This window comes from Oncorhynchus nerka, linkage group LG18 (genome assembly GCF_034236695.1).
Source record: "Oncorhynchus nerka isolate Pitt River linkage group LG18, Oner_Uvic_2.0, whole genome shotgun sequence".
NCBI classification, from domain to species: Eukaryota; Metazoa; Chordata; class Actinopteri; order Salmoniformes; family Salmonidae; genus Oncorhynchus; species Oncorhynchus nerka.
Genome location: NC_088413.1, coordinates 50,913,358 through 50,941,271, shown reverse-complemented (window position 1 = coordinate 50,941,271; position 27,914 = coordinate 50,913,358). Strand labels below are relative to the sequence as shown.

Sequence of the window (27,914 nt, the reverse complement as noted above, 5' to 3'; positions counted from 1 at the left end):
ACCTTCCTCATGATCATTGATGCCCCAAGAGGTGAGATCTTGCATGGAGCCCCAGACCGAGGGTGATTGACCGTCATCTTGAACTTCTTCCATTTTCTAATAATTGCACCAACAGTTGTTGCCTTCTCACCAAGCTGCTTGCCTATTGTCCTTTAGCCCATCCCAGCCTTGTGCAGGTCTACAATTTTATCCCTTATGTCCTTACACAGCTCTCTGGTCTTGGCCATTGTGGAGAGGTTGGAGTCTGTTTGATTGAGTGTGTGGACAGGTGTCTTTTATACAGGTAACGAGTTCAATCAGGTGCAGTTAATACAGGTAATGAGTGGAGAACAGGAAGGCTTCTTAAAGAAAAACTAACAGGTCTGTGAGAGCCGGAATTCTTACTGGTTGGTAGGCGATCAAATACTTAAAAATCATACAATGTGATTTTCTGGATTTTTGTTTTAGATTCCGTCTCTCACAGTTGAAGTGTACGTACCTATGATAAAAATTACAGACCTCTACATGCTTTGTAAGTAGCAAAACCTGCAAAATCGGCAGGGTATCAAATACTTGTTCTCCCCACTGTATATCTAATGGAGGGGGATGTGGAGCCTCATTGCTGTCATTACCATCATTTTGGGATAGCCATCTGAGGAGTAGCGGAGATCTCTCTATTGGCATCTGCGGCTGCCGGTTTTATATCTGTTACCTCATCAATTTGAGCATTTTTATAATCTGTATCTGCCTGAAACAGTGATGCCAGAGTGTCAAACATGGATGAGAAGACAGACTGAGACTTCTGACTGAAGGCTGATATCTTTATACTCTTTATCCTTGTCTATAACTATATTCTCCTCCTCTTCATTATCCTGTTCCCCATAAAGGCCTGCAATATTGTTATAGATTCTGCCATACCACCCTGCATCTTCCTCTTTTCTAAATTCACCACCATTTCTTCCTGACGGTCTTTTTGACCGTCGTCATAATCCCCAACAGGTTTTGAGGGGTGTGTGTCTGTTCTCTCTGTCTCCTTACCAGTGTCATCATCTCTGTGGTGCTCTGTTTATTTTATTTGCTCCACTGTAGCATCATGATGAGACTGACTTATGTCAAGGTCCTGTGGGTCTGTTATATCATTTCATCTGGATCAATGTTTTCCTCTCTGCCTGCTGCTGGTACTCTCTCTTCAACTTTATCCTGATAAGACTGACAAAATATAAGACATCTCTATTGCCAATATTCAACCAGGAGTTAGAAGTTGGGGGTTGCTCTTCCACTTCCTTTCCTCTGGAGCTTTTTCATCAAAACTGAAGGCACTAGTCAGTCCATCTCCAAACCAGACGGACATTTCGGTCTGCTTTGTCTCTTCCTCCAATTGGTTCCCATCAATGTCCAAAGCACGTTTCCTTCTCTTGAAAGACTGTTCTGGGTTGTCATCTTTGGAATCATCAGGGCTTTCCCCACCTAAACCAAGCAATCCAGTTACTGTAGAGTCAATCCACTGAGACCCACCTTTTTCGCTAGGTGCAGGTTTGGTATCCATGGAAAAGTCTTCCATTCTGACCTGATTGGCATCTTTGTTCTTGTTTCATCACTGCTCTGTGATGAATGTTTGGACACAAAGACATCTTTGGAAGTTTTAGATTCTGGAGCATTATTGGTGGTGATCTCTTGAAATTCTGAACCGATATAGACTTCATTGTCCCACTCACTGGAGTCATTATCAATTAATGTGCCATACTCATCAATGCAGAAGAAGTCATGTTTCTGGAAGGAACAGAAGAAGAGCTTTAACAGAATGTCTTTAATAGAAAGGTTTAAAGCACAGATTATTCACCCTTTAATTTACATACTTTCAGTACAGATATACAGGCCCAAAACGGAAATGCATAGAGCACTGCAAAGATTACCTGTGTGGCTACTTCTTTCTCTGTGATTTGCATACATTTCCTAAATTTTCACAGCATATTTTAGAAAATACCAATATCGTCTATCAATCTGAAATACAGTTTAGCGCACAGACATTATTGCATATTTCACATTCAACAAAATATATGTAATTGATCGTAATTTTAGTTGTATTGTGGTACTTTTCTGTAAAAATATGGGTTGTAAATGAAAAACGCTTACACTTCCTGTACATAGATCATCTCCTTTACCACTGAGTTTGTGGTAAACAAATACTACATCCCCTATTTAGAAGTTAAGGAATCTACAGTCCTCTCCCCGATGCTCTAGTGACCCTGACCCGACTCAGAAAGCCTATGAAAAGTCACATAAGGTCATCAGACGACAGACGACACCATTCTGTATACTTCTGGCCCCTCTTTGGACACTGTGTTAACTAACCTCCAGACGAGTTTCAATGCCATACAACTCTCCTTCCGTGGCCTCCAACTGCTCTTAAATGCAAATAAAACGAAATACATGCTATTCAACCGATCACTGCCCGCACTTGCACGCCCGTCCAGCATCACTACTCTGGATGGTTCTGACTTAGAATACGTGGACAACTACAAATACCTAGGTGTCTGGTTAGACTGTAAACTCTCCTTACAGACTCACATTAAGCATCTCCAAACCAAAATTAAATCTAGAATCGGCTTCCTATATCTCAACAAAGCATCCTTCACTCATGCTGCCAAACATACCCTCGTAAAACTGACCATCCTACCGATCCTCGACTTCGGTGATGTCATCTATAAAATAGCCTCCAACACTACTCAACAAACTGGATGCAGTCTATCACAGTGCCATCCGTTTTGTCACCAAAGCCCCATACACTACCCAACATTGCGACCTGTACTCTCTCGTTGGTTGGCCCTCGCTTCATACTCGTCGCAAAACCCAGGGGCTACACGTTATCTACAAGTCTCTGCTAGGTAAAGCCCCGCCTTATCTCAGCTCACTGGTCACCATAGCAGCACCCACTCGTAGCACGTGCTCCAGAAGGTATATCTCACTGGTCACCCCCAAAGCCAATTCCTCATTTGTTCGTCTTTCCTTCCAGTTCTCTGTTGCCAATGACTGGAACGAACTGAAAAAATCTCTGAAGCTGGAGACTCATATCTCCGTCACTACCTTTAAGCGCCAGCTGTCAGAGCAGCTCACAGATCACTGCAACTGTACATAGCCCATCTGTAAACAGCCCATCTATCTACCTACCTCATCCCTATAGTGTATTTATTTATTTATCTTGCTCCTTTGCACCCAAGTATCTCTACTTGCACATTCATCTTCTGCACATCTACCATTCCAGTGTTTAATTGCTATATTGTAATTACTTCTCCACCATGGCCTATTTCTTGCCTTTTTCTTTTCTTTTGTTCTACTTTATTATTGACTGTTTTGTTTATTCCATGTGTAACTCTGTGTTGTTGTATGTGTCGAATTGCTATGCTTTATCTTGGCCAGGTCGCAGTTGCAAATGAGAACTTGTTCTCAACTAGCCTACCTGGTTAAATAAAGGTTAAATAAAAATAAATAAATAAAAAATCATAGGAATTTTTACTTTACAGGAAAGGATAGAAAAAATGTATTTGTTATATGAGATACATATTTCTTTCTTCTCTTGTTGTGTACAGCCGTGGCCAAAAGTTTTGAGAATGACACAAATATACTTACTTTCATAATCCCCAAGTTAGAGTTGGAAAAATACAAATAGTAAATGTCCAAAGGTATATCGTTGAAATAGCCATATTGATGTTGGAAAGTCCAGTAATGTAAAACCTGACTAAAGCAGTCCTTGAGATGAACAGTCAGGTTGCATTGAATTCCATAGTGTCAAATTGACAGTGCCTTCAAGCTGTTGATGTCACATCTCAACAAGTATAGACGTTTCAATAGCTAAATGAGGGATTCAAGATACAATGTAACTGAGAGGGGTAATGATTAATTTGTAACAAGATACCAATTTAATTGTATTAAGAGCTGATCATTAAGAAACACAAACAACCAATGATTTTATAACTATCTCCCTTCAAGTGATTTAAACTATTCGTATAGTCCTTATGGCGTAGTAGATTTAGTTAGAAAAAAATATGTGGAACATTCTATTTTCGACTTTGACCTGTGGAACTTAGAATGCAAAATACACGTGCAGCATCTTCTTTAAATCTCCATGGCAACGGGCGCGTTCTATATGCGTCATGATTGATTCGAAAGTCGAACAAGATGGCGACAACGTTTGTTTTGATGTGAGACTTGTGTCGTTATCCAACATAACAACCTTTATAAAGTGGTATTTTAAGAAGTACAATAGTAAGTGCAACGGTCATTGGTTAATTTAACATTGTATCAGTCTGACACTGACCATAAGGTTTGCAGCATCATCATGAAATCTGACGCGGAGGAACTGATGCCAAGGCTTCTGCCTGTGGAAACATGCGGCATTGAAACGGGGGAAGACGTCAATCTTAACGAGCCTCCAAGAAATCCCCAGGAATATTTGAGGCAGGTTCAGTAAGTCCCTCAGCTCGGTCTTTTGATATTTTTTTCACGCATATGATCAGGAAACACGCATTCACGTAAGTAAAAACAACACTGCCTTTCTCATTTTCAGATTAGAGGCGTCTCTCTGTCCAGATGTTGTGGTGGCTAAGATTGATCCAAAGAAATTGAGAAAGAAACAGACAGTGAATGTGTCGGTAAGTTTCACCACACTGACACAAATTAAATGTAGCCTACGGTCTTGATTTTTCCCAGCCAAGGCAGATATTTTTTGGGCTCCCGAGGGGCACTGCGGTCTAAGGCACTGCATCTCAGTGCTAGAGCCGTCACTACAGACACCCTGATTCGAATCCAGGCTGTGTCCCATAGGGAGGTGCACAATTGGCCCAGCATCGTTCAGGTTTGGCTGGTGTAGGACATCATTGTAAATAAGAATTTGTTCTTATCTGACTTGCCTAATAAAATAAGTAAATAAAACATGTATAAAGGGGAGATAGAGCAAGAGAGTCTGTCTGTATAATTTCCTGTCAAATCTTCTATTTGGTAGCTCATGGGTTGCCAAGCTGCTCCACAAGGATTTTCACCAAGTTTAAAATGGCAGCGAGAGCAAGTCACCAACTTCTCAGAAATAAGACGGGTAACTATAGATTTGACTACCCTTTAGAGTTGTTTGTCGCTTTGTTTTGAAGTGACTTATTCTGATAATGTTTTACTACTTGCAGAGTATCAGTAAGCACAGACTACACTGGAGTGGTCAAGCTTTAGATGACAATGTGTTAATGGTAAGTATGAGGATGATTTTTGTTGTTGTTGGAAAAGTGAATTGTAAAATACAGCAACCTTACAGTACGTGTTCTGTATCTAGCCAAAACAGGATGCAGAGGAACAATGGAAAAAGTTCTGCCTGGGTGAAAATGTTTATCTGAACTCTCCTCCAACTGACCATGTTACTGAAGATCCAGGCCTTGATTATGTGAAGGTAACTGTATATAGACCACAGAGGAAATATTTAAGTGATGCATCTTGCAGGATTTCTGTGTAAAAATGGACATGAATCATGTTTGACATTTACCCACCTGTTTCACCAGGTTGGTTTTCCACCTTTCCTTAGCATAGTGAGCAGGTTAAATCAGGTGAATGTTTTCGCAGCATTGGCATGATACTTACTACACTAATTTCTCATCAATTGATGCTTTCTTTCATTACCTAAATGACAATACTTGTGTTTGACACTCTCTAAATTATTATTCCCTTCTAGGCCACAGTCTCTGCAGTTTTGGAGTACTTGGTAAACTGGTTTGAAGAGAGAGAGTTTGTCCCACAGTTAGTGAGTTCAGTTTCTTTAATATTATCAATACAGAATTTGTGCATTTTTTAATGCTTTCGTGGCTAATATGTGCTCAACTTCTCTAGGGAAGATGGCAGTATGCACTGCTGGCTTGCCTTGAGAAACCTCTCCTCCCTGAAGCACATTCTCTAATAAGACAGCTGGCCAGACGGAGTTCTGAAGTGCGGACCAATCTGGTAGGGTGATATAGTGCCTTGTATTAATGTTGAGATGAAAGGTTGCAAACCAACTTCCTTATGGAGAATTACAATGTAACTACATTAATGTTAGATGCTCAAATGTTTGCATGATAATATTTGATAATGATGAACAGAGTATATTATAGTAATTATTTTGTTTCTTTCTTTCCCATTACAGGAACACCAAGAAGATGAAAGGTTGTCTCCTCTCAACTTGATGATCTGCCTTGTTGCTAGGTAAATTTATTTGACTTCACAAACTCATAGCCAGGAAATAGTGTCATTTGATTGCTCATGTTTGATTTATTTTTATTTTTTACATAGGTACTTTGATCAAAACGACTTGGCCGATAAGGAGGACTAAACGGGTTGATGAAATCCACGATCAGGCTGGAACTCATCACCCCATGAGCTGTAGCTCTATGAACCCATCACCATGCTCCGATTTAGGATCTGTGGCAATTTGAAGCCTTCAGATAAAGCAACTATTGAGTCTTATGGAGAACATTTGACCCAATAGATTTGGCATTTAGCAAACACTCTTATCCAGAGTGACTTACAGAAGCAATTAGGGTAAAGTACCTTACTTAAGGGCACATCAGCATATTTTTAACTTAGTCTGCTCAGCATTCAAACCAGTGACTTTTGGTTACTGGTCCAATGCTCTTAACTGCTAGGCTACCTGGTGCAATTAGACAGTTTATTTTTTTCTATTACAGTTTGTGTTCAGTTTCTGCTATTGCTGGAATTAAATAAAATGTTTGCTTTCACAATTGTTGTGGCTTGTGTAACAGTACAGCTTCCTTTCCTCGCCCCAATCTGGGCTTGAACCAGGGACCCTCTGCACACATCAACAGTCACCCTCGAAGCATCGTTACCTAGCGCTCCACGGCCCTTGCAAAGCAAGGGGAACCACTACTTCAAGGTCTCAAAGAGAGTGATGTCACCGATTGAAACGCTATTAGCACGCACCACCGCTAACTAGCTAGCCATTTCACATCGGTTACACTCACCCCCCTTTTCCACAGCAACCAGTGATTCGGGTCAACAGAATCAATGTAACAGTATAGCTTCCGTCCCTCTCCTCGCCCCAACCTGGGCTCGAACCAGGGACCCTCTGCACACATCAACCACAGTCACTAACGGGGCCCTTGCAGAGCAAGGGGAACCACTACTTCAAGGTCTCAGAGTGAGTGACATCACCGATTAAAACGCTAATAGCGGGCACCACCGCTAACTAGCTAGCCATTTCACATCGGTTACACTTGCATCTCTACAAGCCCACCACTGCTCTGTACCATCAAGAAAAACTGTATGCCATAAAGACATTGGACATCCTTTTATTCTGAATGAGTGTTTTAGTGACTGTTACCAGATATTTTAGGCTCCACTGTTTTGTGGTGTATCTCTAGGACCAAAACAACCAAATTACAAATTATTTATCATTATCAAAATCATTCATTGATCAACAAACTAATGGACGTTGTTGACTGGAGAAAGCTTATAATTTATGGCCGTGTGCGTTTAGATTACGAAGTTGCGGATTGGGCTTTTGAGTTGTCAATCAAGATAGTGAAACGCGCTTATCACCCAGTGATGCTTTGCGACGAGCGACCAACACTTATCTGGCGTGCCCGCGAGGAAAGGCAGTTACTGTAGCTAAGATGGCGGTGGCAGTGGGATCTTTGCAAGCCCAGCTTGAGAAAGCGAAAGAGAGTTTGAAAAATGTAGACGATAATATTCGTAAATTAACTGGTCGGGATCCTAATGAATTGAGGTATGACAAAAATAAATTTTAAAACTTAAATTGTAATAACCTTTTCAGCATTCGTTCGTTCTCTTTTGCTAACTATGCTGAATAGCTAGCAACAAATGCCAATCCCACGACAAAAATGGCATCTTCCATTCTCGTGCATAACCAGCTAGCCGCTTGGTTGCGTGCCTGTGCTGTCGAATGGAATCGGCCGTGTGCTAATTGGCTAGCTAGCTGCAATTACAAATACTTATGCAATTACTATAGTTAGGTAACGAAAGTTACTGTTTTTTACTTAGCTAACGTTATGTCCATATATTGTTCAACTGGTAAAGTTAGCAAGTTGGCTAGCTACTCGGTTGTTGCTCGCTAGTGTCCTTTGGCTGGCTAGTTTCGTTTCAGTTTAATTTCCAGACTAGTCAGAGTAACTAACGTTACTTGAAGTAACAGTAGTTAGCTATGCCACATTAATTTATCTTTTTTATTCTATACCTCCAACCCTGCCCCCTATGTAACGTTGGCTACGTTTTCCTAAAAACAATGATAGTTACAGCTAGCTCTGGTCATCTATATTAAATGTAACGTTATGGATAAGAGCGTCTGCTAAATGACTTAAATGTAAATGTAATTTCTCTGCTTTCCTTACAGACCCGGCCAAGTTAGACGGTCAACCATCCCAGGTGTTGGAGGAGGTAGGGGGCGAGGAATCAACTTGTTGAGGTAAAACATATTTCATATTTAGGCTTTATCTCCAACAGTATGTGTGATGTTTGTAATTCATTGAGCTTTATTTTGTATTTGTCTGCAGGCGTGGACTCTCCGACATCAGCGGTGGACCAGGAGGACCCCCAGTGAAACAGAGGGATATTGAAGGGGCCCTCCTGAGGTAAGAGTAATCTGTAGATCTAGCCCATTTCCAGATGTAGTGGAGATGAGTCCATAGTCATGGGAAGTAGGGGTGTTACAACACCCCCTGAAAAAATCGTAATAAAAATGTATATAAAAACAATACTCAATGGGCCTTCTTGTATTAGGAATCCAGGCTGTAGGGAGTCCCATAGAGCGGCGCACAATTGACCCAGCATTGTCCGGTTTTGGCATTTATAGGCCGTCATTCTTAATAAGAATTTGTTCTTATTACTGACTTGCCTAGTTAAATAAAGGTTACATTTAAAAAGTAGTTGTTATTGTTATTATTAATAATAACTGACTGATATAGCAGTCTGCAGCACAGGGATTTTTCTTTGACAAATGTTATGTTAGTGCGCTGGGCCTTTACTACTGCTGTATTAGTGGATCGATACAGCCATCTGCAGCGCGTGGGAAAATGTTTTTTAATTTTGTTTTATAAATTAGACAAATTTAAAACATTGCGTTGTCAGAACATGTAAATATCCTCTATAAATCACACTGGGTATGCAGTGAGGTTGGTTCAAGTTGTCTTTCAATTGCATAATCTCCTTACTCTGCCTGTCCACTCTGTCTTGAGCTTGCTCTCTCGGTTGCAACAATTGATCAACTGGTACTGGCTCGCAGTGTGTTAGGATGTTTTAGGGATTAATCCAGCAAAATAAAATTGACAGATCTCATACATGTCCTCTAAAGAGATTAAGAATTTTGAAGATGAAGTCATTTTTGCTTCCCTCATTTTCGAATGCTTGGTTGAGTAGTTAACAAAAAGATTCTAAAACCAGTGCAAATCTGCTAGTTACCGTACACAGGATGGATGCACAGACAAGTGAAACTAATAGACACTGAGGGTATTGACAAGGCAGACTTATCTTGTGCAAGAACCCAACTTTCACTTAGTAGGCTGTCATTCCTTGTTGCATGATTATTGCAGTCACTTCCATATGGCGTCAATTAATCGGCGGTGGGCACTCCTAAAAAGGTATTGTCCTACACCTGGTGGCATTCAAATGGGTTTCTATTTGATGTGGCCTGTTAATCACACACTTGTGTTGCTCGTGTCTTTGTTGTATAGGCTGGCCGGTGACCAGAGAGGGAGGAGAGATTCACGCCATGACAGCGACGCTGAAGATGATGACGATGTCAAAAAGGTAGACCATCATTATACACTCACTGTCTGACTCTTTTACCTTGATCTTTTAAAAGTCCAACTCTCCACTTGCCTTTGTCCAAACACAGCCAGTGTTGCAGTCATCAGTAGTAGCTACCTCCAAGGAGCGTACACGTCGAGACCTGATCCAGGATCAGACCATGGATGAGAGGGGAAAACAAAGGTAACATGTCATTGTACATGCTTAGGGAAATAATGGTCTTTAGTTTGTGTATCTCCAAGAAATCATGTAAATGTTATTCTTTGTTTTGTCCTTTTTCCCTATAGGAATCGACGCATGTTTGGCCTGTTGATGGGAACATTACAGAAATTCAAGCAGGAATCTAATGTGGCAACGGATAGGGTAGGAATATTGTTTACTCTTAACACTGGTGAACTAGTACTCTAATACAGTAAATGCATGAAAGTCACCTTACAGAATTAGCCTTCGAGCTAGCTTGGTGAAAATTATTCCAGCTGTTAGGATATAGTTTGGAATATTTGCTCAATGGGGAAATTGTATGTGTGAATTTATATATATTTTTGATCTCTCTTCTCAGCAAAAGAAACGCATTGAGATTGAACAAAAATTGGAAGTTCAAGCTGAACAAGAGCGCAAAAAAGTAGAGGGCGAAAGACGAGAGCTCTTTGAGGAGAGGCGTGCCAAGCAGACAGAGCTGAGACTGTTGGAACAGAAAGTGGAGCTTGCTCAGTTGGTAAAGACTTTTCTTGAAGCTTGAAAGCAATATTCAACCTCATTGGTTGTGCTGGTGCCAAAAAATAAAATGTTTTAATCTGTAATAACATTGCACTAAGGTGAAATGAAACCTTTGTGTGTGTGACAGTTTTCCCCATATGTAAATGGACGGGTGAATGCTCATTAACTTTTTTGTATTCTAGCAAGAGGAGTGGAATGTGCACAACACAAAAATTGTCAAGTACATCCGCACAAAGACCAAGCCACCCATCTTCTTTCTGCCTGGGAGGATGTGCTCAGCCACTCAGAAGCTCTTAGATGAGTCTCAGAAAAAAATGAATGGTAAGCAATTGTGCAATTAGCCAAATTATTCTGCCCTCCAACAAGTAGCCATAATACACTTCCTATCCTTGGTGTGGATTGTGGTGTCACTGAATATAAACAATAAATAAAAAAAATCCCTGTTTTCAGTTATGTTTGAGGAGAGACGCAAGGCATTTGCTGAACATCTGAATAAGATGGAGGCTCGGCCTCGGCGCCAGTCTCAGAGGGACACCGCTCTGGGTAAGGACCTGAAGAAAGAAGATCGAGAGGAGGGTAAGCCCACGGGTCAGGTAGTCAAAGTGACAGGTAACAGGTTTGATGTGGAGATGGAGGAGGAAGATGAGGCAACAATAGAGGAGGAAGAGGGGGGTGAGGGTGTAAAACGTAAGGAGGACAGAAAGAAAAAGCCATTAGAGAAAGTCGGGGAGCAGGAGTCTAAGAAGGGGGGGACTAAAGCAGATGAGATGGAGGAGGCTGAGGAAGACAATCAAGACACTAGAATAGTGGAGTTTAGAGATGTGGGGGAGCAGATGGAGGGTACTGCACTAGTGAGGGAGGCTGAAGGGCAGGCCAGGGACGGGGATCAGAAGATGGAGGATAGTCCAGTGGAGGTAGGTAATGAGAAAGGAGTAGAAGAGCAGCAACCGGTTAAGGCAGAAAAGGAGCCCCTTCACGGTCAGGACCTCACAGCTGTGTCAGACGGCCAGGAGAAGAGCATTGAAATGCAACCAAACGAAGATGAAGAGCCACGTACAGAAGTGGCCACACCCCTGCTCTCAGAGTGCAACCCTCGTGTGGAAGTATCTGATGTAACATCTATGGCTCCTGAGGTTCAGATCCCCCTACTGGAGACGGGAACGGATCCAGAGCCGCTCACAACCGAGCAGAGCCAAGAGGCTGATCAAGGTGCCATAAAGCAGACCACTAATGCCCAGCCTGCCCAGGCCCAGGATGATGCTGCGGCTCCCAAGGAGCTGGCGCCCCCGAGCAAGGAAGCCAGCAGGGGACGTAAGAAGTCAAAGGACAAGAAGGGTGGTGGTGGCAGAAGCAGCAGTAGCTCATCTAGCAGCTCCTCCGGCTCCTCATCCAGTGGGAGCTCTGGCTCCTCCTCTACTGGCTCCTCCAGCAGGAGCAGTTCCTCCAGTGGCAGCTCCTCCAGCTCTTCTAGCAGGAGCCGCAGCCGAGGGAGGAAGGACAAGAAACGTAGGAGGAGGCCATCCGAGAGGGACAGGGAGAGGAAGAAGGCAGTAGTTGAGAGGAGCCACAAGTCATCCAAGGGCAGTGGTCGTGAATCCAAAGGTTCCAAAGATAAGAGCTCCAAGTCTGACAGGAAGAGGACCACCTCTGAAGGCAGCCGGTCAGGGAAGAGGTCCTCTCGTGGCGACAGGGATCGCAAGTCAGATAGGAAGGAAAAGAGGCGTTAAAGTTGAGTGAGTTCTGCTGTCATGTCATGCTTAGTTTTGTTTCTACTTTTGATAAATACATTTTCGTAACTGAAAGGTTGTGGATTTCCTTAAATGCAATTCACCAGAAGAGGGAAGCTAAACTGCCTCAGTGTATTTTCTTCGAATAATGTGGGTTTTTAATCATCAAGCTTTTTCTCTAGTCACCAGTCAGTTTTGACATGGTCTTGCTGCTCTGGTTTCTGGACTTCTTTTACCTCGATTTTTATTTTATTAGACTGTTGTCTGCTTTTACTGTAATTGATGCATCAAGTTTACATTTTCTCTCCCATAAATGTCTTTACTTGTTCAAAAGCATAGGAGCAATGAGAATAGGGTGGGTTGCATACTGGGTGTATTCTCTGAATCCACTGTTGGTGGTAATTGTGCATTTTCAGTTGTATAATGTTGAACACTTGTAACCTACAGCTTTTTGATCCATATAAAGCCAGTCTGACCATGTACAATGTCTAGCTATGCATTGTTGAAGACACTTGTTTTGGAAAGTGATGTTAATATTTTTTTTGTCCAAATGAAACCTAAGCATATTGAATAAAAAAAAAAACATGATTACTTGACTTGTCTGAAATGGTTCCATGTCAATGCTCCAAGATATTTTTGTACAGCCTGTTTCATTAAATGCCACATGCAAATTAGGATGCTGAACTCCTGACTCCCATGTATTTCGGAGTGTCGCTTTAGGATGTTTTTAGGTGAATAACTGATGAAACATGTTTCATAGAATTCATGGATAGACTCTGACCGACTAGGACTTTATTTTTTACATTGATATATGGAGGATGGTGTTCCAGACGTTCAATCTGTAATGTCATTCATTGCCATAGTTCCAGCCTTCATACCGCTGTCTGCCAAGTGACTTGATGGAAGGTAGTCCTATTTAAACATGGTGCAGGCAAAGAGTAATGTGTTTCTCAAATGCTATTGTTAGTTATATTACTTAGATAAAGCGATTTGAATGAGTCCAGTACTAAATGTACAGATGGACAATTTAAGTTTGTAGATGACTGACCACCCTCTTCATAACTGGCATATAAATGGAAATATTAAAACAAGGTTATTGGGTAGTGTGACTGCATACAAATGTAGTTAAACTGTACAAATCACACTGGATGCAAAGGCATTAACAATGTCTCTGAAATGTAAATTCCCAGAAAGTTGAGACTTTATAGATGTTTTGTGCCGTCAGTCCTTCGTTCTAGTTATACCAGAGACACAATACTTGTGAAGTCCACTTGGTGTCAGTAGTGCCTCAGTGAGTTTCTGTTGCTGACTCACTGGCTGCGTTTACACAGGTAGCCCAATTCAGATTTCTTTCCACTAATTGATCTTTGGAACAATAGGATCGGCTCATGCCAATAACTGGGCAAAAGATCAGAATTGTGCTCCCTGTGTAAATGCAGCCATTGAGTACTCGTAGACAAACAATGCTGAACTGAATGGTTATTTTTTTTAAAACCGAACCTTTATTTAACTAGGAAAGTCTGCTCAGAACAAATTCTTATTTACAGTGACGGCCTACCTAGGCCAATTGTGCACCGCTCTATGGGACTACCAATCACGGCCGGATGTGATACAGCCTGGAATCAAACCAGGAACTGTAGTGAAGCTTCTTTCAGTGCCTTAGACCGCTGTGCCACACAGGCGTCCACATAATCAATTGCAATGTTGTTCGTTATCTTTTAACTGTATAGAATATTTACTTTTGATTTGGGGTCAGTGCAAGGATAAAGGTTGTTTACTAGGCCTGCTAGTGGATAGTGAGGTCTAGCTGTGTCCCCAAGATCTCCCCCTGAATCGCTGTAGCAAGGCAGATGTTTCCCCTAACCCTTTGCTCGGAGTTGTTCTTGTTGAAACCATATACTGTGTTGCCATGTATGTAATACAATATATCTAAACAAGACTCCTTTAATATAACTCTAACTTTGTTTCTCCTCCATTGCCCACTAATCACCTTCACGCCGGCTTGTGCATTGGGCAGCAACAAAGGCATTCCATTTTTGTCTGTTTCTGCCCATCTTCTCCACCGTGCCCCAGCTGTTGTTGGACCTCGGTCTTGATTGTTCTCCACCACATTGTCTTGGGCTTCCACCTCTTAGTGCCTTCAAAAAGTATTTGCACCCATTTACTTTATCCACATGTTGTTGTGTTATAGCCTGAATTTAACATGGATTAATTTACAATACCTTATAATGTCAAAGTTGACCATGTTTTTAGACTTTTTTTTAAAATTAAAAAGTATTCAACCCCATCGTTATGGCAAGCCTAAATAAGTTCAAGAGTAAAAATGGGATTAAGTCACGTAGGTCTAATAATAGTGTTCAACATGATTTCTGAATGACTACCTCATCTCTGTACCCCTACATACAATGATCTGTAAGGTCACTCATTTGAGCAGTGAATTTTAACCACAGAGTCAACCACAAAGACCAGGGAGGTTTTCCAATGACTTGCAAAGAAGGGTGCCTATTGGTAGATGGGTAAAAAAAAAAAAGCACACATTGAATATCCCTTTTAGCATGGTGAAGTTATTAATTACACTTTCGATGGTGTATCAATACACCCAGTCACTACAAACATACATGCGTCCTTCCTAACTAATTTGCCAGCAAGGAAGGAAACCGCTCAGGGATTTCAACATGAGGCAAATGGTGACTTTAAAACAGTTACAGAGTTTAATGGCTTTGATAGGAGACAATTGAGGATGAATCAACAACATTGTAGTTACTCCACAACACGAACCTAATTGACAGAGTAAAGGAGGAAGCCTGCACAGAATAAAAATATTTCAAAACATGCATCCTGTTTGCAATAAGGCACTAAATTAAAACAGAAATAAATGTGGGCAAGAAATTAACTTTATGTACTGAATACAATGTGTTATGTTTGGTGCAAATCCAATGCATCACTGTACGGCTCTTCATATTTTTAAGCATAGTGGTGGCTGCATCATGTTATGGGTATGCTCGTCATCGGCAAGGACTAGGGAGTTTTTTAGGATACAAATAAACGGAATAGAGCTAAGCACAGGCAAATCCTAGAGGAAAACCTGGTTCAGTCTGCTTTCCAACAGACACTGGGAGACAAATTCACCTTCAGCAGGACATTAACCTAAAATATACACAAGTTGCTTACCAAGACGACATTGAATGTTCCTGATTAGCCTAGACACAGTTTCGACTTAAATCGTCTTGAGAATCTATAGCAAGACTTGAAAATGGCTGTCCAGCAATGATCAACAACTGACTTGACAGAGCTTGAATAATGTAAAAAAAGAATAATATGCAAATATTGTATAATCCAGGTGTGTAAAGCTCTTAGATATTTACCCAGAAAGACTCAGCTGCAATTGCTGCCGATTCTAACATGTATTGGTGTCTCAGGTGTGTGAATACTTATGTAAATTATATATTTCTATATTTCATTTTCAAGCAATTTGCAAAACTTTCTAAAAACATGTTTTCACTTGGTCATTATGGGGTATTGTGTTTAGATGGTTGAGAAAAAAAAGACATGTAATCCATTTTGAATTCAACAAAATGTGGAATAAATCAAGGGTATGAATACTTTCTGAAGGCACTGTAAATACATTTGATTTAATTTAATTTGTACGTATGCCTTCTGGAGTCCAATGGACAGCTATTCTTGGGATGGAGTCTGCACTCTTTCTCAGGACCTGTCCAATCCAGCAGGGTCTCTTGAGTATGGCATCCATGGCTTCCTGCTTTGTTTGTCTAAGGAGGTTGGTGTTTGATATTGTGTTTGGCCAGAAGATGTGCATGATTCTCTGGAGAAGACCGGGGGTGTGTAAGGGACAAAAGTGAGTAGTCAGCTGTTCTTTCTCCCGGCTCATTAGCATCCTGCGTCTGATGAGGCCGGATAATGCAGCCCTTCTATTGATCCTCATCCTCCCTCCCTCCACCCAACAGCCAACTGACTGATCCACCGGAAGAAAACTGCTGGATAAACAGTACCAGACCTGGGTTCAAATACTTTTTGAGCTTGCCTTGCACAATGGAACCAATAGAATAGTGTTAAAACTGAACCCTGGCACTCCAGGCTGGCATGAGAAAACGGTCAAAGTATTTGAAAGATCTTCAGTTCTCAATATTTCAGAAGTGAAGTAAGTGGAGTAAGGGAGTGCTGGGTAGGGGAGGGACTGAGTGACCAGTCTGATAAACAGATGTGGAATAATAGGCTAGTGACAAGGCAAAAAAGAGTACTGTAGTTCCAGTAGGTAACTACATAGCAAAATAGTAATGAAGTACAGAAAACAATACCTAGATTTGAATTAAGTTCAACTACAATGAAGCTACTGCAAAATGTAGTTAAATTACTAAACTACATGCAGTTCACTTCTCCCCAACACTGGTAAACACAGAGATACATAGTTTTGATGTCTTCACTATTATTCTATAATGTAGAAATAGTACAAATAAAGAAAAACCCTTGAATGAGTAGGTGCGTCTAAACTTTTGACTGGTAATGTAAATTGCCCAGGTTTTTTATTTTTATTATGTCATTCTGTCTTTAAAATGGTTTCATACGGCTCTTGTTATAACTAGGACTATGAGCACTGCCATGCCTCTGTTATGTTTGATTAGCTGAAGCCAACTACCTTTTCAATGTGTTAATGTTTTTCATGAAACAAGGACATAGACTTGTGTTTAGACAGGCAGTCCAATTCTGTTAATTCTTTCACTAATTGGGTTTTTGACTAATCAGATCAGCTCTGAAAAAAATCTGATGTGATTGGTCAAAATAACAATTTGTGGAAATAATATCAGAATTGGTCTGCCTGTGTAAAGGTAGCCATAGTAGCATAACCAAGTTGCAGGAAAGGAACCTTTAATACAACAGTCAGCCACTATAGCAGGTCTAACTTTCCCCCTCTGAAGGTTGATTCAAAGTCTTTGAGGTGACCCGGACCTGTGTGTCCTAACAGGGTGAGGAGACAAAGTAGCCAGTTGTGGTTGTAGTTCTGGGGCCTTACCCAGTTGAACAGCTAACTGGTCATTCTGGGCAAGATGCAGCGACAAGGGCAGTATCCTTCCTGTATGACTGGAAGGGTATTCTGGACTTCCCAATCTCCATAGACAAACATTGGCAGTAGAATGGCTTTACTGAAGAGCTCAATGACTTTTAACGTGGCACAGTCATAGGATACCACCTTTCCAACAAGTCAGTTAGTCAAATTTCTGCCCTGCTAAAGCTGCCCCGGGCAACTGTAAGTGCTGTTATTGTGAAGTGGCTCAGCCGCAAAGTGGTAGGCCACACACAGAATGGGACTGCCGAGTGCTGAAGCACGTAGCGTGTAAAAAATAGTCTGTCCTCAGTTCCAACACACACTACCGAGTTCCAAACTGCCTCTGGAAGCAACGTCAGCACAAGAACTGTTCGTCGGGAGCTGAAATGGGTTTCCATGGCCGAGCAGCTGCACAAGCCTAAGATCACCATGTGCAATGACAAGCATCGGCTGGAGTGGTGTAAAGCTCGCCGCCATTGGACTAGTAGTAGAAACATATTCTCTGCAGTGATGAATCACACTTCACCATCTGGCTATCCGACGGATGAATCTGGGTTTGGCGGACGCCAGGAAAATGCTACCTGCCCGAATGCATAGTACCAACTGTAAAATTTGGTGGAGGAATAATGGTCTAGGGCCATATTTCATGGTTCGGGTTAGGCCCCTTAGTTTAAGTGAAGGGACATTTTAACACTAAATCATACAATGACATTCTAGACGATTCTGTGCTTCCAACTGTGTGGCAACAGCATAACAATGCCCCCGTGCACAAAGTGAGGTCCATACAGAAATGGTTTGTCGAGATCGGGTTGGAAGGACTTGAGAATCCTTGAAGCACAGAATCCTGACCTCAACCGCATCAAACACCTTTGGGATGAATTGGAACGTGACTGCGAGCCAGGCCTAATCGCCCAACATCAGCGCCTGACCTCACTAATGTTCTTGTGGCTGAATGGAAGCAAGTACCCGCAGCAATGTTCCAACATCTTGTAGAAAACCTTCCCAGAAGAGTGGAGGCTGTTATAGCAGCAAAGGTGGGACCAACTCACTATTAATACCCATGATTTTGGAATGAGATCTTCGACAAGCAGGTCTCCACATACTTTTGGTCGGATGGCATTTTGGCTGTTGAATGGCCTCCTGATATGTGGAAGTTCCATGAAGTCTCTGTCTTTATTAACTGAATGTTTTTCCTGGTTTTCTCCTGTTGGGTATGGAAAGTGTTACATACAAAACACAAGTGTTAAAAATACGGCTACAGTGTAACACGGCTACAGTGAAACACTGAAAATGCAAAAGGCATAAACCTACTTATGGGATATTCATAGTAGTGTTTTGTGTTGAGCACATCAGTGTGTTGTTGGTTGGTAGACAGATGTATTCATATGATACGTGTGTGTGTCATTTTGATGCATAAAAAAAACATTTTGGAAAGAGAACAGTTTTGAATGCAGTGTTTGCTTTTGCTAGAGATTTGTAGAGTTTTTTGCTTTTTGTGTTTAGAGTTTTGGGAAAATGAGCCAAAGATTCAGCAAACGTGTGTAAACAATTGTGGAAAACTGTAAACCACCATATATATATAATGGTATTGTGGCAACCATAATGTATTTGGAGTCAAATGTGGGCGGAGCCACCTTACGTAATTGCAAGAGGCTAAACATATAACATCCACAGAGGAACCTTTTACTGAAAAAAAAGACAATTTTCACTGTTTCATCCCACTTGTTTTCCTTAGAACAGATTAGATTACAATACCCACAAAATCAAAAAAACGTGTAACTGTAGGTATTTTTGTCATACAGGACCATGCAGCACTGAATGAGAGCAAGTTGTCTATTAATCAGCTACCAAAAAGCCAAGCTTACTTTCATAAATATTCATAGTTTATATTTCCACCTATTGTATCTCTATATTTCCAAGATGCATTAAGATATCCTAATGCTGTTTATTTGTGCATGTAGTGCAGACAACTGACTACTTGTATTCCACATTAGCAATATCAGAGCTTGCAATATTGAGTTACACGAGCTTATGTCCCCCACAACCAGGCATTCACTTTTTGAGTTTAGAGCGTGTCACAATATCTATCAATTTAACCACGTTTTCGGGTAAAACATTTTTTTCACAACCATCCATTTCATAAATCGCAGACATTACAGGTGTAAAATAACATGGTTGTTCATCTCAAAAACTAAAGCCCTCTTTGAGGATTGTCCACAAGCCTATAAGGGACGGTTCTTGGAGAGCTGCCCATCAGGACAGTTAAGGTGCTGGGGTGTAGGGGGAGGCAGGGTAGGGGGGGTACTATGGTAGAGAGGGGCAGTGTGAGTGACCAGCCTGATAAACAGGAGTGGGTTATGAAAAACTTTATGTATTTGGTTCCTGGTCTTCCTACAGAATCAGGTAATTGCCAAAAAGTTCAAGTGACTGTGTGAAAGAGGCAAGCTATTGGAGAAATGACGTCAACAATAATTTGAGGGTTTAATAATAAGTTACGATACTTCTCTTCTTGGCCCTTCATCATATACAGCGGAACTGAATGATCTAATCCTCCTGACTCTTGCATTTAGGTGTTCTTTGAGCTCTAGTACTTTCTCAGTGGTCAGCTGTTTTGAGAGTAGTCTGATTTTCAGATCAATAGTGAGATTTTTCCCTTCAAGCTTCAAAGCAGAGGGTGGGTGGGGGTAGAGCTGGGCTTAATGAGACCACAGGGCTCTTTAGAAGCTGCTGTGTGTCCCCTAAAGCCAGCTCAAACTAGCTGGAACACACTAGGGGTGTGTTCCAAAATCCATACTTGTGTTCTATCTAGACTAGAGCGTTTAGCGAGTCCGGAAGTAAACTGTCATTTTTCAAGGGCGATTCCAAACATAAGAACGTGAAAAGGAAAGTACTAAGTGTGACGGAATTGGAGACAAGTGGGAGTGGAGTTGCTGTGTGGGAGTGAATGATGGTCAAAGATAAACGTTTTTAATAAAAAATAATAAAAAAAGTCAAAATAAAACATACATTTGAATGACACTGAGGGGCAGTGTTTTTACAACCAATGCCGGTTTGCCTGAGGCTGATGCCGTGCAGGTGTTTGTACACATGCATATACACACACTCTCATTCAAATAAACACATACAAGAACACACACATATATGTAATTGTGCCAGACATGCACACAAACAGATACAGTTGGCATTGCTGTTATGATTTTAGTTGTCCTTGATATCCTTTGTTTTAAATGTATTATTATTATTATTATTTTTTAAATGCATTGCTGTTTTGCTGTTTTCTTCTGTCTTTTCCTTTTTTCTCAGTAGTTGGTTGAGGGGCAGCTTTTGTGAACTGAGGGGGGATCTTGGAAGGTTCGGGTTCACGTTTTTTGGCCTGGTGGTAGATCTGTCACCGTGCCCTTGAGCAGGGCACTGACCCTGGATGCTTCTGTGTGTCGCTCTGAATGGGAATCTGTTAGGATTACTGGTATGATGTAGTTGTTGAGCGGCTTCACTGCAAGTATATTGTATGTTTCGGATATTCAATAAAAAATATACATTTAAAAAAAAAAAGTGTGATGGATATTTTATACATGTGCTTTTCTTATAACTCATTTTTGTGTTCTATTCATGTGCTGTTCTAATAACCATTTTCTGTGTTCATGCAAGTGACTGACTGTACGAATCCTCACTATCAGTAGCTGCAATTTGGCAGTACGCCCAGACCTTGTTTTGAGAACGAAATATATCTCAATTTCAAGGTCTCAGCTTAGAGAGAAGAAGCCTCGTGAGGTATTGGTCAATCACATGAATGAAACAAAACTGTAATGATGAATTAATATATACTTTTTTCTTTTTCCTTTTTTAAACACCACAAACTCATGTTCGGGAAAAGAAAAAGGTGAAACTAATCTACGCCTGTTCTGATAAAAACCTTAGGGCATTTAGCCTCAGGGGATGCCTTGCTTGACCACACCCTCCTTCCTTGCTCCTGGTCTGCCCTGCCTCTTCCACCAATCCATTTGTTTTTTATGGACAGAAAAGAGTAGAAGCTCTGAGCTGTCCGATCAGGTCCATTGTTTACTGAGGTGGCCCAAGGAGAACTCCTGATTGACATGTGTACTATGGTGCATTGAGTTGGTTGCAACCTTACCAGTGCGCTGACAATAAACAATGATTGATTTAAGATTGACTTCGAGTGTCCCTGTTTAAGAATTTCCACAACATAAGTATACCGGAAGTTCTATTAGCATACTTGGGAGGTCTGGAAAATGAAGCACACATGGGAGCATACTTTTTCGTTCCCTTCGCCAGAGAAGCTATCCCATAACACTTTGCGACACAGCAAAAAAATATATATAATCCTCCCCACTTGGGAGAAAATGTAAGGAATAAATAACTTTGTTAAATGTAAGTATTATATTTATTTACCAATCCATTTTTGTTTTTTACAAATGATTTCATATGAATTTTGAATTCAGATGTTAAGTCACCGCTGTTTAGCAGCCCGCTAGCCAAGCTAAGTTAATCATCAAATCAAATCAAATTCGTACATCAGCTTATATCTCAAAGTGCTGTACAGAAACCCAGCCTAAAACCCCAAACAGCAAGCAATGCAGGTGTAGAAGCACGGTGGCTGGGAAAAACTCCCTAGAAAGGCCAAAACCTAGGAAGAAACCTAGAGAGGAACCAGGCTATGTGGGGTGGCCAGTCCTCTTCTGGCTGTGCCGGGTGGAGATTATAACAGAACATGGCCAAGATGTTCAAATGTTCATAAATGACCAGCATGGTTGAATAATAATAAGGCAGAACAGTTGAAACTGGAGCAGCAGCACGGTCAGGTGGACTGGGGACAGCAAGCAGTCATCATGTCAGGTAGTCCTGGGGCATGGTCCTAGGGCTCAGGTCCTCCGAGAGAGAGAAAGAAAGAGAGAAGGAGAGAATTAGAGAACGCACACTTAGATTCACACAGGACACCGAATAGGACAGGGGAAGTACTCCAGATATAACAAACTGACCCTAGCCCCCCGACACATCAACTACTGCAGCATAAATACTGGAGGCTGAGACAGGAGGGGTCAGGAGACACTGTGGCCCCATCCGAGGACACCCCCGGACAGGGCCAAACAGGAAGGATATAACCCCACCCACTTTGCCAAAGCACAGCCCCCACACCACTAGAGGGATATCTTCAACCACCAACTTACCATCCTGAGACAAGGCTGAGTATAGCCCACAAAGATCTCCGCCATGGCACAACCCAAGGGGGGGCGCCAACCCAGACAGGATGACCACATCAGTGAATCAACCCACTCAGGTGACGTACCCCTTCCAGGGACGGCATGAGAGAGCCCCAGCAAGCCAGTGACTCAGCCCCTGTAATAGGGTTAGAGGCAGAGAATCCCAGTGGAAAGAGGGGAACCGGCCAGGCAGAGACAGCAAGGGCGGTTCGTTGCTCCAGAGCCTTTCCGTTCACCTTCCCACTCCTGGGCCAGACTACACTCAATCATATGACCCACTGAAGAGATGAGTCTTCAGTAAAGACTTAAAGGTTGAGACCGAGTTTGCGTCTCTGACATGGGTAGGCAGACCGTTCCATAAAAATGGAGCTCTATAGGAGAAAGCCCTGCCTCCAGCTGTTTGCTTAGAAATTCTAGGGACAATTAGGAGGCCTGCGTCTTGTGACCGTAGCGTACGTGTAGGTATGTACGGCAGGACCAAATCAGAGAGATAGGTAGGAGCAAGCCCATGTAATGCTTTGTAGGTTAGCAGTAAAACCTTGAAATCAGCCCTTGCTTTGACAGGAAGCCAGTGTAGAGAGGCTAGCACTGGAGTAATATGATCAAATTTTTTGGTTCTAGTCAGGATTCTAGCAGCCATATTTAGCACTAACTGAAGTTTATTTAGTGCTTTATCCGGGTAGCCGGAAAGTAGAGCATTGCAGTAGTCTAACCTAGAAGTGACAAAAGCATGGATTCATTTTTCTGCATCATTTTTGGACAGAAAGTTTCTGATTTCTGCAATATTACGTAGATGGAAAAAAGCTGTCCTTGAAATGGTCTTGATATGTTCTTCAAAAGAGAGATCGGGGTCCAGAGTAACGCCGAGGTCCTTCACAGTTTTATTTGAGACGACTGTACAACCATTAAGATTAATTGTCAGATTCAACAGAAGATCTCTTTGTTTCTTGGGACCTAGAACAAGCATCTCTGTTTTGTCCGAGTTTAAAAGTAGAAAGTTTGCAGCCATCCACTTCCTTATGTCTGAAACACATGCTTCTAGCAAGGGCAATTTTGGGGCTTCACCATGTTTCATTGAAATGTACAGCTGTGTGTCATCCGCATAGCAGTGAAAGTTAACATTATTTCGAATAACATCCCCAAGAGGTAAAATATATAGTGAAAACAATAGTGGTCCTAAAACGGAACCTTGAGGAACACCGAAATTTACAGTTGATTTGTCAGAGGACAAACCATTCACAGAGACAAACTGATATCTTTCCGACAGATAAGATCTAAACCAGGCCAGAACTTGTCCGTGTAGACCAATTTGGGTTTCCAATCTCTCCAAAAGAATGTGGTGATTGATGGTATCAAAAGCAGCACTAAGGTCTAGGAGCACGAGGACAGATGCAGAGCCTCGGTCCGATGCCATTAAAATGTAATTTACCATCTTCACAAGTGCCGTCTCAGTGCTATGATGGGGTCTAAAACCAGACGGAAGCATTTCGTATACATTGTTTGTCTTCAGGAAGGCAGTGAGTTGCTGCGCAACAGCCTTTTCTAAAAAGTTTGAGAGGAATGGAAGATTCGATGTAGGCCGATAGTTTTTTATATTTTCTGGGTCAAGGTTTGGCTTTTTCAAGAGAGGCTTTATTACTGCCACTTTTAGTGAGTTTGGTACACATCCGGTGGATTGAGAGCCGTTTATTATGTTCAACATAGGAGGGCTAAGCACAGGAAGCAGCTCTTTCAGTAGTTTAGTTGGAATAGGGTCCAGTATGCAGCTTGAATGTTTAGAGGCCATGATTATTTTCATCATTGTGTCAAGAGATATAGTACTAAAACACTTGAGCGTCTCTCTTGATCCTAGGTCCTGGGAGAGTTGTGCAGACTCAGGACAACTGAGCTTTAAAGGAATACGCAGATTTAAAGAGGAGTCCGTAATTTGCTTTCTAATAATCATAATCTTTTCCTCAAAGAAGTTCATGAATATATCACTGCTAAAGTGAAAGTCATCCTCTCTTGGGGAATGCTGCTTTTTAGTTAGCTTTGCGACAGTATCAAAAATAAATTTCGGGTTGTTCTTATTTTCCTCAATTAAGTTAGAAAAATAGGATGATCGAGCAGCAGTAAGGGCTCTTCGGTACTGCACGGTACTGTCTTTCCAAGCTAGTCGGAAGACTTCCAGTTTGGTGTGGCGCCATTTCCGTTCCAATTTTCTGGAAGCTTGCTTCAGAGCTCGGGTATTTTCTGTGTACCAGGGAGCTAGTTTCTTATGAGAAATGTTTTTAGTTTTTAGGGGTGCAACTGCATCTAGGGTATTGCGCAAGGTTAAATTGAGTTCCTCAGTTAGGTGGTTAACTGATTTTTGTCCTCTGGCGTCCTTGGGTAGACAGAGGGAATCTGGAAGGACATCAAGGAATCTTTGTGTTGTCTGTGAATGTATAGCACGACTTTTGATGTTCCTTGGTTGGGGTCTGAGCAGATTATTTGTTGCAATTGCAAACGTAATAAAATGGTGGTCCGATAGTCCAGGATTATGAGGAAAAACATTAAGATCCACAACATTTATTCCATGGGACAAAACTAGGTCCAGCGTATGACTGTGACAGTGAGTGGGTCCAGAGACATGTTGGTCTGTGGACTTTTCCATGTGAATATTAAAGTCACCAAAGATTAGAATATTATCTGCTATGACTACAAGGTCCGATAGGAATTCAGGGAACTCAGTGAGGAACGCTGTATATGGCCCAGGAGGCCTGCAAACAGTAGCTATAAAAAGTGATTGTTAGCTCGTAGTAGTTAGCTCGTAGTTAGCTCGTAGGACACGATGGCTAGCGAGCAGGAGATCTCGTCCTGGTTATTAACTAAACAAGCTAATTATAAAATGATCAGTGTCAATTCTGAAGAACCGGACATTTTTTTAAATCCTGAATTTGTGAACTTGCAAGCCAGCTAATTAAACATGAGGCAAATCGTTTTTTTTTTTTTTTTTTTTGTTTTGTTTTCAGGGACAGATGGCAACTGATGCGTTCCTTTCACTCCATGGCAGGACAAAATATTTGTGCCCAACTGGTTTGGAGGCAAGACATTTGAACAACATTTGATTAAAAACATAAGAAATGCAGCTACCTGTGTTCTGTTCAATCTAGGCTTGCTAGCCAGCCAGCCAAGTTATTTGTGCATTCATACATGATCAGTCAATACATGCATGCAGTCTGTTCACCTGACGTTCGCTAACTTTCTTGTTACTTTCCCCTCCCCTCGTATTTCACCATTGCATATAAAGAAAATGTTTATGAATATGAATATGTATATGAATATGTAAAACTGTTTACAAAACTGTTTACAAAATCATTGCACATTGACAAGGTAGTTTTGGTTCTCAGCAACTGGAACCAGCACTGAAATTTGAGCAGCAAGGTTAATTTCTCCTCCTTTGGCATTATGTTCCTGCTCTGTTCTCCTCAGGTTTAAGCACATCCCACCCCATCAGCCAGACAGATGTAAAGAACTTGCAAACCTCTTTCCCGAACTTCAAACCTCACTATGTTAAAAGTAGATCCACACGTTATTCTCTATCATGCAGAATTGTCAGCTCATTGTAACTTAAAGCTCATTCTAAAATACAGACGAGTGATTTCTGCCCCAGGGTACTGCACCGTGTGTGCATTTTTATTCCTGCCCAGCAATCATGTTAAATTATTTATTGTCTACAATTTAGACCACAGTAAGTTGAATGGGGTGTTTGTGAAAGGCTGGAACAAAAACCTGTAAACTCCTGTCCTCTGTATAAAAAACCTGTGGCTTTTATGACAAAATGTGCCCTCGTGTACTGAACAAGCTTTTGAATGTTAATCTCCTTGATGTGCCTTACTTGGGGATGCTAAAAGGTTTATTCTATTCTACTGAGCCATTTATTTTATGTTCGTATTATCTTTTATTATTTATTGTTGTTTTATAGTCGAAGGAACCTGCAAGTAAGCATTTCATTGGACCATGTGTGTCCTGTACATAGCACTAATAAAACTTGAAATGTGACTTCTTTTGTACACTGGACTGTGTTGTAAGAATTCATACACAGATACAGGAAAACCAATTAAAGGGTCCATATTGTTTTTAAATGACAAGTGTTGTGTCCCCACGGTTTTGAGGTTTAGGCATCTGGGGACTGCATTTCATTTGTCTAATCCCCTGCAAGGAGTGAAAAGCATTAATAATATTTCAATGGTGTATTAATTTAATTTAATATATATTCCTGTTTGATATGCATGCATAATATGAAATTAGACATGTTTTCCTTTATAATATGCCAGTGTGTATTTTGTATTCAATGCATTTAGGTTACATTAGGATGAAGTAGTCTAGGCTTTCTAATCTAGTAATGCATCATATCACTTATCAATTAGTTATCAATGCATAAGGTGAATATAAAATCTATCTTTAACATCAGTGTCATTTAATAATATGCACGGGTGTAAGAGCATGGGTGTTATTTATCACAATGCAAGCCTGCTCATTGAAATAAAACACCAGCAGTCCTAATGCAATGCAATATTAGCTTCACAGTGAAACACCACTATTCTGGCTATTTGTCGTTTTTAAACTCAAAAATGGTTGTTTAGCTTACCCGGGAAACGTCCACAACTGTCACACCCTGATCTGTTTCACCTGTCCATGTGATTGTTTCCACAACCTCCAGGTGTCGCTTATTTCCCCTGGTGTATTTATCCCTGTCTCTCTGTGCCAGTTTGTCTTGTACAGAGGGGCAAAAAAGTATTTAGTCAGCCACCAATTGTGCAAGTTCTCCCACTTAAAAAGATGAGAGAGGACTGTAATTTTCATCATAGGTACACTTCGACTATGACAGACAAAATGAGAAAAAAAATCCAGAAAATCACATTGTAGGATTTTTAATGAATTTATTAGCAAATTATGGTGGAAAATAAGTATTTGGTCACCTATAAACAAGCAAGATTTCTGGCTCTCACAGACCTGTAACTTCTTCTTTAACCTGGGGCTCCACACAAGATCTCACCCCGTGGGGTCAAAATGATCACAAGAACGGTGAGCAAAAATCCCAGAACCACATGGGGGGACCTAGTGAATGACCTGCAGAGAGCTGGGACCAAAGTAACAAAGCCTACCATCAGTAACACACTACGCCGCCAGGGACTCAAATCTTGCAGTGCCAGACGTGTCCCCCTGCTTAAGCCAGTACATGTCCAGGCCCGTCTGAAGTTTGCTAGAGAGCATTTGGATGATCCAGAAGAAGATTGGGAGAATGTCATATGGTCAGATGAAACCAAAATATAACTTTTTTGGTAAAAACTCAACTCGTCGTGTTTGGAGGACAAAGAATGCTGAGTTGCATCCAAAGAACACCATACCTACTGTGAAGCATGGGGGTGGAAACATCATGCTTTGGGGCTGTTT

The 27,914-nt window shown here is 41.3% G+C and overlaps 2 protein-coding genes and 1 pseudogene across 4 annotated transcripts; 2 read left to right on the top strand and 1 right to left on the bottom strand.

Moving 5' to 3' along the window:
* Positions 1-613: 613 nt before the first annotated feature.
* On the bottom strand, positions 614-4,132 carry LOC135561629 (melanoma inhibitory activity protein 2-like; annotated as a pseudogene).
* Positions 4,128-6,731, top strand: LOC115146608 (gem-associated protein 2-like). 3 transcript variants are annotated; one of them, XM_029688679.2, is made up of 10 exons: positions 4,129-4,434; positions 4,544-4,628; positions 4,979-5,068; positions 5,154-5,213; positions 5,297-5,410; positions 5,520-5,564; positions 5,690-5,758; positions 5,845-5,955; positions 6,137-6,195; positions 6,283-6,731. In XM_029688679.2, exons 1-10 carry the CDS (start codon positions 4,316-4,318, stop codon positions 6,320-6,322), a joined length of 792 nt encoding a protein of 263 aa, XP_029544539.1. In that variant the 5' UTR covers positions 4,129-4,315; the 3' UTR covers positions 6,323-6,731. The 3 variants fall into 3 exon arrangements, with proteins under 3 accessions (XP_029544540.1, XP_029544539.1, XP_029544538.1); XM_029688678.2 differs by having other exon boundaries at positions 4,129-4,443; XM_029688680.2 differs by lacking the exon at positions 5,520-5,564 and having other exon boundaries at positions 4,128-4,443.
* Positions 6,732-7,590: 859 nt separating this feature from the next.
* On the top strand, positions 7,591-12,811 carry LOC115146044 (pinin-like). The gene is made up of 9 exons (XM_029687805.2): positions 7,591-7,735; positions 8,360-8,431; positions 8,520-8,597; positions 9,696-9,771; positions 9,860-9,954; positions 10,059-10,134; positions 10,331-10,486; positions 10,671-10,809; positions 10,939-12,811. The coding sequence occupies exons 1-9, from the start codon at positions 7,623-7,625 to the stop codon at positions 12,213-12,215; spliced, it is 2,082 nt and encodes a 693-aa protein (XP_029543665.2). The 5' UTR covers positions 7,591-7,622; the 3' UTR covers positions 12,216-12,811.
* Positions 12,812-27,914: the final 15,103 nt, after the last annotated feature.

Coding starts and splice junctions, on each gene's coding strand:
- LOC115146608 (XM_029688678.2), top strand. CDS start 4,316: ATGAAATCTGACGCGGAGGAACTGATGCCAAGGCTTCTGCCTGTGGAA. Junction 5,411..5,519: donor CAGGCCTTGATTATGTGAAG/GTAACTGTATAT, acceptor CTGTTTCACCAG/GTTGGTTTTCCACCTTTCCT. Junction 5,759..5,844: donor GAGAGTTTGTCCCACAGTTA/GTGAGTTCAGTT, acceptor CAACTTCTCTAG/GGAAGATGGCAGTATGCACT.
- LOC115146044 (XM_029687805.2), top strand. CDS start 7,623: ATGGCGGTGGCAGTGGGATCTTTGCAAGCCCAGCTTGAGAAAGCGAAA. Junction 8,598..9,695: donor ATTGAAGGGGCCCTCCTGAG/GTAAGAGTAATC, acceptor TTTGTTGTATAG/GCTGGCCGGTGACCAGAGAG. Junction 9,772..9,859: donor ATGATGACGATGTCAAAAAG/GTAGACCATCAT, acceptor GTCCAAACACAG/CCAGTGTTGCAGTCATCAGT.